This window comes from Mobula hypostoma, chromosome 8, assembly GCF_963921235.1.
Source record: "Mobula hypostoma chromosome 8, sMobHyp1.1, whole genome shotgun sequence".
Lineage (NCBI taxonomy): Eukaryota > Metazoa > Chordata > Chondrichthyes > Myliobatiformes > Myliobatidae > Mobula > Mobula hypostoma.
In genome coordinates this window covers 100,006,983-100,020,902 of record NC_086104.1, presented here as the reverse complement: position 1 = coordinate 100,020,902, position 13,920 = coordinate 100,006,983, and the positions used below count along the sequence as shown (strand labels likewise).

General features: G+C 47.6%; 1 protein-coding gene across 2 annotated transcripts in view; it reads left to right on the top strand.

Moving 5' to 3' along the window:
* Positions 1–13,920, top strand: part of arfgef3 (ARFGEF family member 3) — a 160,243-nt gene that overhangs the window by 66,189 nt on the left and 80,134 nt on the right. For both annotated transcript variants that reach the window (XM_063056470.1, XM_063056469.1), the window contains 4 exons: positions 103–427; positions 1,870–1,982; positions 8,157–9,076; positions 11,959–12,125. In XM_063056470.1, coding sequence (XP_062912540.1) covers positions 103–427; positions 1,870–1,982; positions 8,157–9,076; positions 11,959–12,125 — 1,525 coding nt within the window. The remainder of the gene's footprint in view (positions 1–102; positions 428–1,869; positions 1,983–8,156; positions 9,077–11,958; positions 12,126–13,920) is intronic.

Here is a 13,920-nt window from a genome sequence, read left to right as displayed (position 1 = left end):
TTGTTCCCTGACTGCCCCGGCGGGGGGGAGACACTTCCCAGGCACTGGGGGGGAGACAAGTCCAGGTTGTTCCCTGACTGCCCCGCTCTGTTGTCATCACAGGAGGCAGCTTTGTCCGGTGCTGATTGTCATTCTGGGAAACCCCGTCCACGACAAGACCATCTCGTCCGCCCATGGTGCCTCTTCGACAGAAAGTGAGGCCACATTCTCTGGTGTGTCTGACCATGGCCGAGGCTCTGGCTGCTCGTCCCTGGCGCCGGCTCTCAGCGGGCCAGTGGCGCGCACTATATACTACATCGCGGTGGAGCTGGTGCGGCTGGTCGGCTGCCTGGAGTCACTGAGGCCGGTGCTGCAGTCCCTATACCATCGGCTGCTGCTCTACCCACCCCCTCAGCACCGGGTGGAGGCCATCAAGATTATGAAGGAGGTAACGAGGCATCGGGAAGGTGGAGGGGGTGGTGGGATGTCAGGGTGTTATGCAATGAATGCACTCTCCCTATATCCATTCATTTCCCTTATTGGAATTGGTTTATGATTGTCACATGTACTGAGATACAGTGAAAAGCTTGTCCTGTGTGCTTTTCATACAGACCAGATCCTTACACAGTGCAGTGAGGTAGAACAAGGGAAAACGAGAAAGAATGCAGGATAAAGTGTAATAGTCACAGAGAGAGTGCAGTGCAGGTAGACAATAAGGTGCAGATTCATAATGAGGTAGATTGTGAGATCAAGAGTCTATCTTATCATCCAAGAGACCCATTCAATAGTCGGATAACGATGGGATCGAGGCTCTCCTTGAGCCTGGTGGTATGTGCTTTCAGACTTTTAAATCTTCTGCTTGAAGGGAGAGGAGAGAAGAGAGAATGCCTGGGGAGGGAGGGGTCTTTGATTTTGCTGGCTACTTTACCGAGGCAGCGAGAAGTACAGACAGAGTCCGTGGAGGGGAGGTTGGTTTCAGTGACGTGCTGAGCTGCAGTTTCTCCCAGTCAGGGGCAGAGCGGTTGCCCCACTGAGTTGTGATGCATCCGGAGAGGATGCTTTCTATGGTGCATTGATATAAATTGGTGAGGGCCGACGGGGACGAGTTGAATTTCATGAGCCTCGCGAGGTTTGTACCGCTGCTGCAACTACAAGTTTCATAACGTATGCTGCTGATGTTAAACCTGATTCTCCACCAGAGGCATTCTTGACCACGGTGTCTATGTGACGAAACTAGAACAGGCCATTGTGATCTTCCCTTCCGAAAATGCGAAGCTCTTTACTTTCCTACCCTCAACACTAATGAAGTAGACTGGAGCATAGACAGCACACCCCCTTCCTGAAACCAATGAGCAGCTCTGAGGTAGAGTTAGAGCAAAATCCAGCCAGGCAGTCGTCAGTGTACAGGGAGTGGAGGAGGGGGCTGAGTGACTGTGTTCAGGGAGTAGAGTGAGGGTCTGAGTGTACAGGGAGTAGAGGAGGGGGCTGAGGGTCCGAGTGTACAGGGAGTAGAGTGAGGGTCTGAGTGTACAGGGAATAGAGTCGGGGTCTGAGGACGTTTCCTTGCAGAGCACCAGTGTTAAGGATGTCCATGGCAGAGGTGTTGCTGTTGATCAGAAATTCAAGGATTCTGTTGCAGAGGGAGGCATTGGGTCCTAGGATGCAGAGATTGGCGATGAGTTTGCTTGGACTGCAGAGAATCTGAGATATTTCTTGAGCATGTTGCCTGCAGAAACCCCATGAACAGTGCTGGTAATGTCCGTGTGTCTTCTCTGTCCTGAATTGGGAGCTGCGCCCAGGGCTTTTCCATCCCAAAAAGACTGTGTGACCAACAGGGGATGGTGCAGTGCCTCTGACTACACTAACGCCTCTCTGAATCTACCCGCACAGATCTTCGGAAGCCCCCAGCGCCTGTATGATCTCGCTGGTCCCACTACATACGAAGGGGAAACTAGGAGGCGATCTAGTCAGAGGAGGAAATCGCACTTGGATCTTCACAAGATGTGAGTCACCTGCTGAAATCTCCTTCCAGTCTTGTCTCTGAATTCCATCGTAGTATCCACCTTCCTATACTTTGCTGAACAAAGGTGTATCTGTTTGGATCTTGAAATTTTCATTTGCTTCCTTCTTCATCTCCTCACCTCTCCCCATTACTTTTGCTTCCCCCAGTCTTTCAAAAATATATCTGTGTCCTCCTTAGAAACTCCCAGTGATCCAGTCTCCACAACCCTCCAGAGGAGACAATTCCATGGAAAAGACCATAAGACATAGGAGTAGAATTAGGCCATTCAGCCCATTGAATCTGTTCCATCATGGCTGATTTATTTTCCCTCTCGATCTCATTCTTCTGCCTTTTGTCCCTAACCTTTGAGGCTCTTACTAATTAAGTACCTGTCAGCCTCTGCTTTAAATATACTTAATGGCTGGGTCTCCACAACTGTCTGTGACAATGAATGCTACAGATTCACCACCCTTTGGCTAAAGAAATTCCTCCTATCTGTGTTCTGAAGGAACGTTCTTCTATTCTGAGGCTGTCCCCTTTAGTCCTCTACTTGCCCCACTATTGAAAACATCAGCTCCACACCCTTCCCATCCATCGAGGCCTTTCAATATTTGATGGGTTTCAATGAGGAGACGCTCCCCCCCAGTTTTCTAATTTCAAGTGGGTCCAGGCCCAGAGCCATCAAACATTCCTCATTCATTAACCTTTTCATTCACGGGATCATTCTCATAAACTTCATCTGGACCCTCTCCAATTCCTTTCTTGGATATGGGGCCCAAAATTACTCATAATACAGCAAATGTGGTCTGTCCAAAGCCTCATAAATTCTCGGCAGGAATTCACTGCTCTGCAAGCAGAAGTTTGTACACAACCCAGATTTAAGTGACTGCCCCCAATCTTGTAACCATGCCCTCTTGTTCGAGAATCATTACTGGTGAAAACAGGTTGACCTAGTCGTAAGTGTTACGCAGCACAGAAACAGGCCTTTGAATCTTGTGTGTACCTGAACCGGTCTATTGTGACTACATATCCCGCTAAACCTTTCCTATCCATGTACCCATCTTTTAAACATTGCAATCTACCTTCTTCTACCACTTCCTCTGTCATTTCATTCCATGTAGTCACCATGTTCTATGTGGGAAATTTGCCTCTCAGCTTCCTACTCAATCTTTCCCTTCCCACCCTAAACCTATGCCTTTGAGGTTTAGACTCGCCTGCACAAGGAAAACAAGGTTAGTTTTTTTGTTATAGAGTCATAGATCGCTACAACATAGGCCCTTCAGCCCATCTAGTCTGTGCTGAACTATAATTCTGCATAGTCCCGTCAAACTGTACCTAGACCATAGTAATCCATATTCTTCCCATCAAAATTTCTCTTAAATGCTTGAATTGAACTTGTGTGCACCACTTCCACTGGCAGCATGTGGTACTTAATCTTGGCCACAAGGTGTTAGTGGCTTTATTAACCTGGACTCAACCCTGGCTCATCGGTACAGAACCAAACTATTTAGAAAATGCTGACACCTGTGAAGACATGTATGTCATCGAATATAAGACTTGGGATGTTGTGTTGAAGGTGTACAAGATGTTGGTGAAGCCTAATTTGTGAACATTTCTGCTACCTACCAACGAGAAAGAGATCCTTCAATAAGTTTGAAGGAGTGCAGAGCAAATTTACGAGGATGTTGCCGGGACTTAGGGACCTGAGTTATAGGGAAAGGTTGAATAGGTTAGCACTTTGCAGGTCAGGCAGCATCAATGGAAATAAGTCAACGTTCTGGCTCGAGATCCTTAAATCAGGATTTTGTGTGTGTTGTTCTGGATTTTCACCATCTACAAAATCTCTTCTGTTTAGGTTAGGACTTTATCCCTTGGTGCGCTGGAGAACGAGGGAAGATCTTATAGAGGTATATGGAATTATGAAGAGTATAGATAGGGTGGATGCATGCAGGCTTTTCCCCTGAGGTTGGATGGATGAGACAAGAACTAGAGATCATACAGAACTCTGCAAAAATCTTAGGCGTGTGTAGAAAATAATTCTTTAAAACAAAGATGCTTTCAAAAATAATGAAATGAAAAGTTTCTAAATATTAAAAAAACTATAAAGAGCAGTAAACAGTAAAAAACTAAATCAAATCTATATTTGGTGTGACCACCCTTCACCTTTAAAACTACATCAATTCTCTTAGGTACACTGTCGTGCAGTTTTATAAGAAAATCGGCTGGTAGGTTGTTCCATACTTCTTGGAGAGCTTGCCGCAGTTCTTCTGCAGACTTTGGATTTCTCACTTTCTCTATCTTTCCAGGTAATCCCAGATAGGCTCAATGATGATAAGATCTGGGCTCTGTGGAGGACATACCATCTAAAACCACATTAAGATTTTTGCACTGTACTGTAGGTTTAGGGTGGAAAGTGAAATATTCAAGGGAAATCTGAGGAGAAACTCGGAGGGTGGTGAGATTGTGGAATGAGCTGCCACTGGAAGTGGTAGATATGGGTTCAATTGTGCCATTTAAATGACATTTAGATAGGTACATGGATGGGATGAGCATGGCGGGCCATGGTCTAGATGCAGGTAGACGGGTCTAGGCAGAAGACAGAGATGGCATTCATCAGCACTTGGTCTGTAGCTTTCAATTCTTTTACGATTCAAGAGTTTGTCCAGATACTATGCGGATGTTGTGAGACTCTGCCCCCACCACCTCCTCACACAGTGCGTTTCATACTCCGACCAAAGTTTTGAAGTACCTTTATTATCAAAGAGTGTACACAGTATAAAACCTTGAGATTCATCTTTCCACAGACAGCCATAAAACAAAGAAACACCATCGAACCCATTCAAAGAAAACATCAAACACTTGACACGCAAAGAGAAAGAACAAACCGCACAAACAGCAAAAAGCAAGTGCGAAACACAGAATATAAAACATCAAACCACAGAGTGATTGAAACAGTCTGGGAATGTTCAGTCTAGTTCAGTTCTGTTCAATTTAGCACTGCGTCGTTCATTGACTCCAGGCCGCAGAGCCACTCCGTCCCGATCAAAATCTCACAAAATAGCAATAAAAAAAGGAGCAGCTGGAAACCAGAAACACATCATAACATGAACTACAAAGTCCAATCCACAAGCTGTGTCGATTAAACCTTGCCCAAGTCCATTGAGCAAGAGGGAGAGGGAGAGGGAGAGAGGGAGGGAGGGAGGGAGAGAGAGAGAGAGAGAGAGAGAGAGAGAGAGAGAGAGAGAGCGGTCAAACACAGGCACCTTCCTCCAGCAGCATTGAATGAGTGAGAGGGATAGGGAGAGGGGGAGAGAGAGAGAGAGAGGGAGAGGGGGGAGGGAGGGAGGGAGGGGACCGGTCAAACACAGGCACCTTCCTCCAGCAGCATTGAGTGAGCAAGAGGGAGAGAGAGGGAGAGGGAGAGGGAGGGAGGGAGGGAGGGACCGGTCAAACACAGGCACCTTCCTCCAGCAGCATTGAGTGAGCAAGAGGGAGAGAGAGAGAGCAGTAAAAACCCAGGCACCTTCCTCTGGCGGCAGTGAGTGAGAGGGGTGAGAGAGAGAGAGTGGATTGCAGTGATCGTAGTCTAGAAACAGTGTAATTACAGGCAGTGGATTGGAGTGATCGTAGTCTAGAAACAGTGTAATTACAGGCAGTGGATTGGAGTGATCGTAGTCTAGAAACAGTGTAATTACAGGCTGGATTGCAGTGATTGTAGTCTAGAAACAGTGTAATTACAGGCTGTGGATTGGAGTGATTGTAGTCTAGAAACAGTGTAATTACAGGCTGTGGATTGCAGTGATCGTAGTCTAGAAACAGTGTAATTACAGGCTGTGGATTGGAGTGATTATAGTCTGGAAACAGGCTGTAGATTGGTATGCTTGTGGTTTAGAAACAATGTAATTTCAGGCTGTGGATTGGAGTGGTCTTAGTCTAGAAAATGAGTAATTAATGGAATAGTTTGTGGTTTTGTATGCTGTGCCCAGCTGTGCCTCCCCAGCGCCATCTTTACCACTTTGGTAGAATAGGCCAAACGTGGGCAAACTGGACCACTAGCTTGGATAAGAAAGTTGTCTGGCATGGACGATTTGTGCCAAACAGCCTGTTTTCGTGCTGTGTGACTCTACAACTCCGAGACAAGGACTTGCCCCAGATTCTGGTTGACCCCTTGAGTACCTGAGTTGTGGCAATTTGATTTGTTTGCTAGCCTGGCCCCTAAACACATTAGCTCCTTTGTCAGTGCACAGCCTGGTACAACAGCTCTGACACAAGAGGCTGCAGAGAGTAGTGGGTGCAGTGCAACCCATCACAGGCACTGTCCTCCCCACCCTTAACTGCATCTACAGGAGACGCTGCCTCAAGAAGGCAGCGTCTGTCATCGAGAACCCCACCATCCACTTTAGATGCCATCATCAGCGAGGAGAGACAGATGATTAAAGTCCCACATGGCCTGTTTCAATATCAGCTACCTCCCTTCAGACATTCAGTTCTTCACCTAAATTGCCCAACCTCAGCAAGGGAACACTACAGACCATGGCATTGCCTCAGTGTTCCTTTGTTCTTGAATGGTTATTTTCTCCCTCTGTCCTATAATTTATGTATAATTTCTATTCTGTGTGTTGTCTACCTGCGTGCCCATGACGCTGCTGCATGTTTTTTTCATGGTAACTGTACCTCATCATTCTTGTGCACGTGACTATAAACTTGACCTGATGACCTGCCAGTAACCTGATGCCATTACTTGCCTGTTCATCTTCCCCTTTCTTCTCCAGTCCCGATGATGGGTCTCTGCCTAAAACATCACCTGCCAGTTTGTACTCATCTCCTTCCCCTACACTCATCTATCCCCTTCCTCTCCAGTCCCGATGATGGGTCTCTGCCTGAAACATCACCTGCCAGTTTGTACTCATCTCCTTCCCCTACACTCATCTTCCCCTTTCTTCTCCAGTCCCGATGATGGGTCTCTGCCTAAAACATCACCTGCCAGTTTGTACTCATCTCCTTCCCCTACACTCATCTATCCCCTTCCTCTCCAGTCCCGATGATGGGTCTCTGCCTGAAACGTCACCTGCCAGTTTGTACTCCTCCATCTTCTGCCCTTTAGCCCTCTTCCTTTTCATTCCTGACAGAGGATCCTGGCCTGAAAAATTCTATTTGTTCATTTTTATAGATGCTGCCTGTCTTACTGAGTTCCTCCGGCGTATTGTGTGTGTTAATTGACTGTTGACCTGGCGTACCTCATCTGACAGCTTGACTTGTCCTGATAATTGGATCTGACCTGACCTCGACTTGGCTTCACTTGAACTGATGGCCCAACCTTGGCCTGACCGTGTTCCGATGGCTTGCCCTTGCCCTTGATCTGATTGCCTGATTTGACATCATGGTGTGACCTCAACTTGAGTTGACTTGACCCAGTGTCTTGACCTGACCCAACCTTGAGCTGACTGACTTGACAGTAATTTAATCTGCTTTGGGCCTGACATTACCAATTCTGAAGGGTACAGACAGGGTAAATGCAAGCAGGCTTTTCCCTCTGAGGTTGGGCGAGACCAGAGCCAGAGGTCATGGGTTAAGGGTGAAAGGTGAAATGTTCAAGGCAACATGAGAGGGAACTCTTCGCTCAGAGGATGGTTAGAGTGTCGAAAGATCTGCCAGTGGAAATGGTGGTTACTGGTTTGATTTCAATGTTTAAGAGAAATTTGGATAGGTACATGGATGGGAGGGGCATGAATGCAGGTCTGGGCGCCATTTGAAGGGACCAGACAGAATAATAGTCAAGACACTGGGTCAAGCTAACCCAAGATGAGGTCACGTTGAGTGAGGTCAAGACAAGCCATCAAATTACATTCAGGTCATCGGGTCAATGTTGGGTCAAGTGAAGCCAAGTCCAGGTTAGATATGATCAAGTTATCAGGTCAAGTCAAGCTGTCAGGGTAGGTGTACCAGATCAACGGTCAAGTAACACACACAGAATGCGTGAGGAACTCAGCAGGTCAGGCAGCATCTGTGACTTGATGTTGAGTTGACTTCACGCATCTGATGATCTGACCTTTACCTGGTGAATTCACCTGATCCAATCTTGATTTGACCTGCCGTGACCCTGACCTTGACCTGAGTTGGTGATATCTCTGTAGGGAGCAGTGACCCTCCTCACCACGTGCCTCCCTCCCCACAGCATCATGGATGGGACAGCAGAGGCCTGTGCGAAGGGTGGGATCGAGGCCTGCCATGCAGCCGTCTCCTGTGTCTGCGCGCTGCTGGCCGGCCTGGACCAGCTGAGCCAGGGGCGGGGGCTACGTGAAGACCAGGTACGTCACCTGCTGCGACATGCCGAGGAGCTGAAAGGAGGCGGCGGTGGGGAGTCGGCCCGGGAGTCGCTGGAGGTCAGCGAGGCGGACTTCCGCTGGCAGCGCCGGCTCTTGTCTGCCGAGCAGCCTCACTGGGACACTGGCACTGAGCGCAGCCCTGAAGTCAGTGTTGGCATCAGCATTACTGCAGAGAATGGCGACCCCGCCCCAGAGGATGGGAACCTGGCCCAGACAACCCCCGAAGAGTGCCAGCAGCCAGGGAGGGAGATCGCCGCCGGCCTCGAGCTGGGGGCTGAGACGTCGTGCAGGGCACTGGGCACCCAGCCAGGGGCTATCCACCACCAGCACCGCCGCAGCAGCAGTGGCAGCAACCACGCTGGCACCGACTTTCCCAACCTCCTCACTGTCAAGCCGGCGGGGTCCCGCTACAGCGAGAGCAACTTCAGCGTCGACGAACAGGACATCTCCCGAACAGACTTCGACTCCTGTGACCAGTACTCCACCGCAGCCGAGAAGGACTCCGGCAGATCGGACGTCTCTGAGATCGGCTCCGACAACGGCTCTCTGGCGGACGAGGAGCCTGCCTGTCCCACCCGCCGGCCACTGCATGGCACTACCCTCACCCTGAAGGTCCTGAAGAACCAAGAGGCTGACCAACACAGCGCCCGGATCTTCGTGCAGTCGCTCGTCACCATCCTCCCTCGCCTCTTGTCCCTCCAGACCATCGAGGAGGTGGATTCCTCCCTACAGAGCTTCGCCTCCGTCTTCTGCTCTGGCCTGCAATCAGGTAAGACTCCCTCCCTGATGCCCCGACCACCCCCCCCCAACATGAAATAAATTAGAGTGGCTAGGGGAGGTGAATAAAGGGACTTGAGAAGGACTTGATAGGTTGGAAGAATGGGCAAAAAAATGGTAGATTGAATACATTGTAGAGAGATTTATACTCGTACCTCATGGTAGAAGGAATATTGGCTTAGGGTATTTTCCAAATGGTAGTGATCATAATATGATAGAATTCGTCCAGTAGTTTGAGAAGGAGAAGCTGAAATTGGATGTATTAGTTTTACAGAGGAGTAAAGGGAATTGTGTTGGCACGTGGCCAAGTGGTTAAGGTGTTTGTCTAGTGATTTGAAGGTCGCTAGTTCGAGCCTTGGCTGAGGCAGCGTGTGTGTCCTTGAGCAAGGCACTTAACCACACATTGCTCTGCGACGACACCGGTGCCAAGCTGTATGGGTCCTAATGCCCTTCCCTTGGACAACATCAGTGGCGTGGAGAGGGGAGATTTGCAGCATGGGCAACTGCCGGTCTTCCATACAACCTTGCCCAGGCCTGCGCTCTGGAAACCTTCCAAGGCGCAAATCCATGGTCTCACAAGACTAACGGATGCCTATATATATATATATATATATATATATATATAAAGGGAATTACAGAGGCACGAGCGAGGATCTGGCCAAATTGGATGTGGACATTTACAGGGATGATGACGGAACAGCAATGGCTGGAGTTTCTGGGGAAATTCAGAAGGTGCAGGGAAGATACATCCCAACGAAGAAGTATATTTAAAGGGAGGGTGGCTTAACTGTGGCTGACAAGGGAAGTTCAAAGACAGGTTGACAGCAAAAGAGAGAGCATAAAATATAGCAAAAATTAGTGGGAAGTTAGAGGATTGGGAAGCTTTTAAAAACCAACAGAAGGCAACTAAAAAGCCACAAGAAGAGGAAAAGATGAAGTATGACGGCAAGCCAATCAATAATATAAAAGCGGATAGCAAAGTCTTTTCAGCGTCTAAGTAGAGGCAAGTATGGACATTGCACTGGCAATGTAATGGGGAACAAAAAACGGGCAGACAAACTGAAGAAATAATTTCTGGCATGTTGCTGGTGTCTTCTCTGTGAAAGACACTAGCAGCTTGTTAGAAATTCAAGACTGCCAGGGGGCAGAAGTGAGTGCAGTTGCCATTACTGAGAACGTGCTTGGGAAGCTGACAGGTCTGAAGATGTATTCGTCATTTAGACCAGATGGACTATACTCCAGTGTTCTGGAAGAGGTAACTGAAGAGATTGTGGATGCATCACTAGTGACAATTCAATAATCTAGTTTCTGAAATGGTTCTGGAGGACTTGAAAATTGTAAGTGTCACTCCACTCTTTAAGGGAGAGAAGCAGAAAGGAGATTAAAGGCCAGTTAGCCTGTCTTCAGTGGTCGAGGTGATGTTGGAGTCGATTGATAAGGCTGAGGTTTCAGGGTATTTGAAGGCACATGATAAAGTAAGCTGAAGTCAGCATGGTTTCCTCAAGGGAAAATCTTGTCTGACAAATCTTTGAAGAAATAACAAGCAGGATAGACAAAATAAAATCGGTGGATGGTGTTTAATTAGATTTTCAGAAGGCCTTTGACAAGATGCTGCGCATGAGGTTGCTAAACAAGTTAAGAGCCTATGGTATTACAGGAAAGATACTAGCATTGATAGAGTTTTGGCTGATTGGCAGGAGACAAAGAATGGGAATAAAAAGGAGCCTTTTCTGGTTGTCTGCCGGTCACCAGTGTGTTCCATGGGAGTTGGTGTTGCGTCTGCTACTCTTCATATTCTATGTTAATGATGATTGAATGGATGTCATGTTTGCAGATGAGACCAAGATAAGTGGAGGGGCAGGTAGTGTTGAGGAAGCAGGGAGTCTGCAGAAGGACTTGGACAGATTGGGAGAATTGGCAAAGAAGTGGCAGGTGGAATACAGTCGGGAAGTATACGGTCAAGCACTTTGGTAGAAGAAGTAAAGAAGATTTTTTTGTAAGTAGGGAGCCAATTCAGAAATAGGGGATACAGAAGGACTTGGGAGTCCCCATGCGCGATTCCCTAAAGTTTAACTTGCAGGGTAAGTTGATGGGAAGAAAGGCAAATGCCATATTAGCATTAATTTTTAGAGGACTAGAATATAAAAGCAAGGATTTATAAAGCATTGGTCAGGGCCACATTCAGAGTATTAGAAACAGTTTAGGGCCCCATATCTAAGAAAGGATGGGTCCAGATGAGAATTGTTTCAGGAATACAAGGGTTAATGTATGAGGAATGTTTGCTGACTCTGAGCCTATACTTGCTGGAGTTTAGAATAATGGTGAGGTGGTGGGGGTGGGGGGAATCTTACTGAAACTATCAGACATTGAAAGGCCTAGATAGAGTTGATGTGGAGAGGATAGTCCCTATAGTGGTGGATCTAGGACCGGGGGCAGAGCCTGAGAATAGAAGGGTGTTCCATTGGAACAGGTGATAAGAAGTGTATTGCTACTGACAGCTGTGGAGGGATGATGGACAGATGGAGTGGATGGCGGTGAGATATTGCATAGAAATGCAGAGCCAGTGACTGACGTTTGGATGGAAGTCCTGCATGAGGGCTGAGAGTGCAGAGTGGAAATGGCTGGTGTGTCATTTGAGGAGGGAGATGGTGGGGGGCATCAGCAGATACTGTATAGAAATGTGGATCCAGTCACTGGCGGTCTGGAGGTAGGCAGAGGGGAACTGCATCTTTGGAGTAATGGTGGGAATGGGGGGGTGGTGCAGTCAGGAGATGTTATGCAGAAATGCAGATCCAGTCGCCAGCAGTCTGGCTCGGCCCTGGGCCCAAGCAGAGGAGGGTGGTGAACTCCCTGTGGACCTGCCGTCTCTTTCAGAGTTGTTACGCTCTCCGGGGCCGGACGCAGGGGAGGACGCTGGCTGTCAGACACTGATGAACGCGGACGGCCTGTACCTGGTTGCTTTCCATGCCCTCTCACTGAGCCTGAAGCTGAATGCCTGCGACTACTACCGGAGGAAGCCAGCGCCCGTTCCAGTCTCACTGGTAAGGAGACACAGGACTGCAGAATTGCAGGCTGTATCCCCACCTTTCCCCACAGATCTCACACAACAACATAGGAGGGCCAAGGAAGACACTCGGCCCTTGAGTTATGCCCAGCATTTTGCTTTCTCCCCATATCCATTGATTCCCTTAACACCCAGAAAGCTGCCAATCACTGCTCCAAATGATTCAATAAATTGAGCTTCCGTAGCTCTTCAGGTGTAGAACATTGAACAACAAAGGAACAGTCCCTTCAGCCCATCATGTCTGTGCTGACCCTGATGTCATTGTGAACTAATCCCATCTGCCTGCACGTGGTCTACATTCCTCCATTCCCTGCCTATTCATTGGGTTGCCTAATAACCTCTTAATTATGATTACTATCATAACCAGTCCCTTCACTTCCCCTAACATCCTGTTCCAGCTGCCCACCATGCTCTGGGTAAAAGAAAAACTTGCCATGTATATCTTCTTTAAACTTTCAACCGTTCATCTTAAAGCTGTGCCCTCCAGTATTAGGCGTTTCCATTCTGGAGAAAAAGTTCTTACAGCCCTACCTGCAGTACATGCCTCACACAATTTTATGAATTTCTATCAGGTCGCCCCTCTGACCCACAAGAGAAGATAATCCAAGTTTGCCTAACCTTTCTTGATAGCTAGTACTCTCTAATCTAAGCAATTTATCTGTCTTTAAAGCTCCTGCATCTTTCCTGTAATGGAGTGACCAGCAGAGTACACAATACCAACTATGACTTAACCAAAGTTTTATACAACTAAAAGTTCACCATCAGCAAGCCTCCTGCTGTGTTCCTCCAACAGATTGGTTGTTGGTGATGAACCTGCTAGATTCACCAAGTTCCCAGGTGTACCACCAAGAACTGATCTGCTGGAGGACCTCGGCGTGTCGAGCAGGAAAGAACAAAGAACATTTCAGCACAGTGTAGGCCCTTTGGCCCACAATGTAGTGTCCTCATTTTCACCTAGTCCAAAATCAATCTGATACTTTTCTCCCACATTGTCCTCCATTTGTCATTCAGACATCTGCTTATCTAAGAGACTCTAAAATGTCCTTAAAAATAAACACGAGATTCTGTAGATGCTGGAAATACAGAGCAACATATACAAAATGCTGGAGAAACTCAGCAGGTCAGGCAGCATCTATGGAGAGGAATTAATAGCTGACATTTTTGGCTGAAACGCTTCTTTAAGACCCTAATGTATCTGCCTCAACCACCACCCCGGTATCACATCTCACACACACACTTCTCTCTCTTTACTAAAAAAACACCTCTGAGGATCTAGCCTGGGTCCAACTTATCAATGCAGCTACAAAGAAGGCACGAGGGCAGCTTTATTTCATTAGGAATTTGAGGAGATTTGGTATGTCACCAAAGATACTTGTATATTTCTACTGATGTATCGTGGAGGACTCTCGAACTGGCTGCATCAGTATCTTGTTTGGGGGTCCGCTACTGCACAGGATCGAAAGAGCTGTAGAAAGTTGTGAACGCAGTCAGCGCCATCTTGAGCACTAGTCTCCCCAGGATCAAGGACATCTTCCAGGAATGATGCCTCAAAAAGGTGGCATCCATCATTAAGAACCCCGTCACCCTGCACATGCCCCAGTCTCACTGCTACCATCAGGAAGGAGGTACACGAGCCTGAAGGCACACACTCAATGATTCAGGAACAGCTTCTTCCCCTCTGCCATTGGATTTCTGACTAGATGTTGAACCTATGACCACTACCTCACTAATTTTTTGAAATACATATAATTTAACTATAATTTACGCTTTTT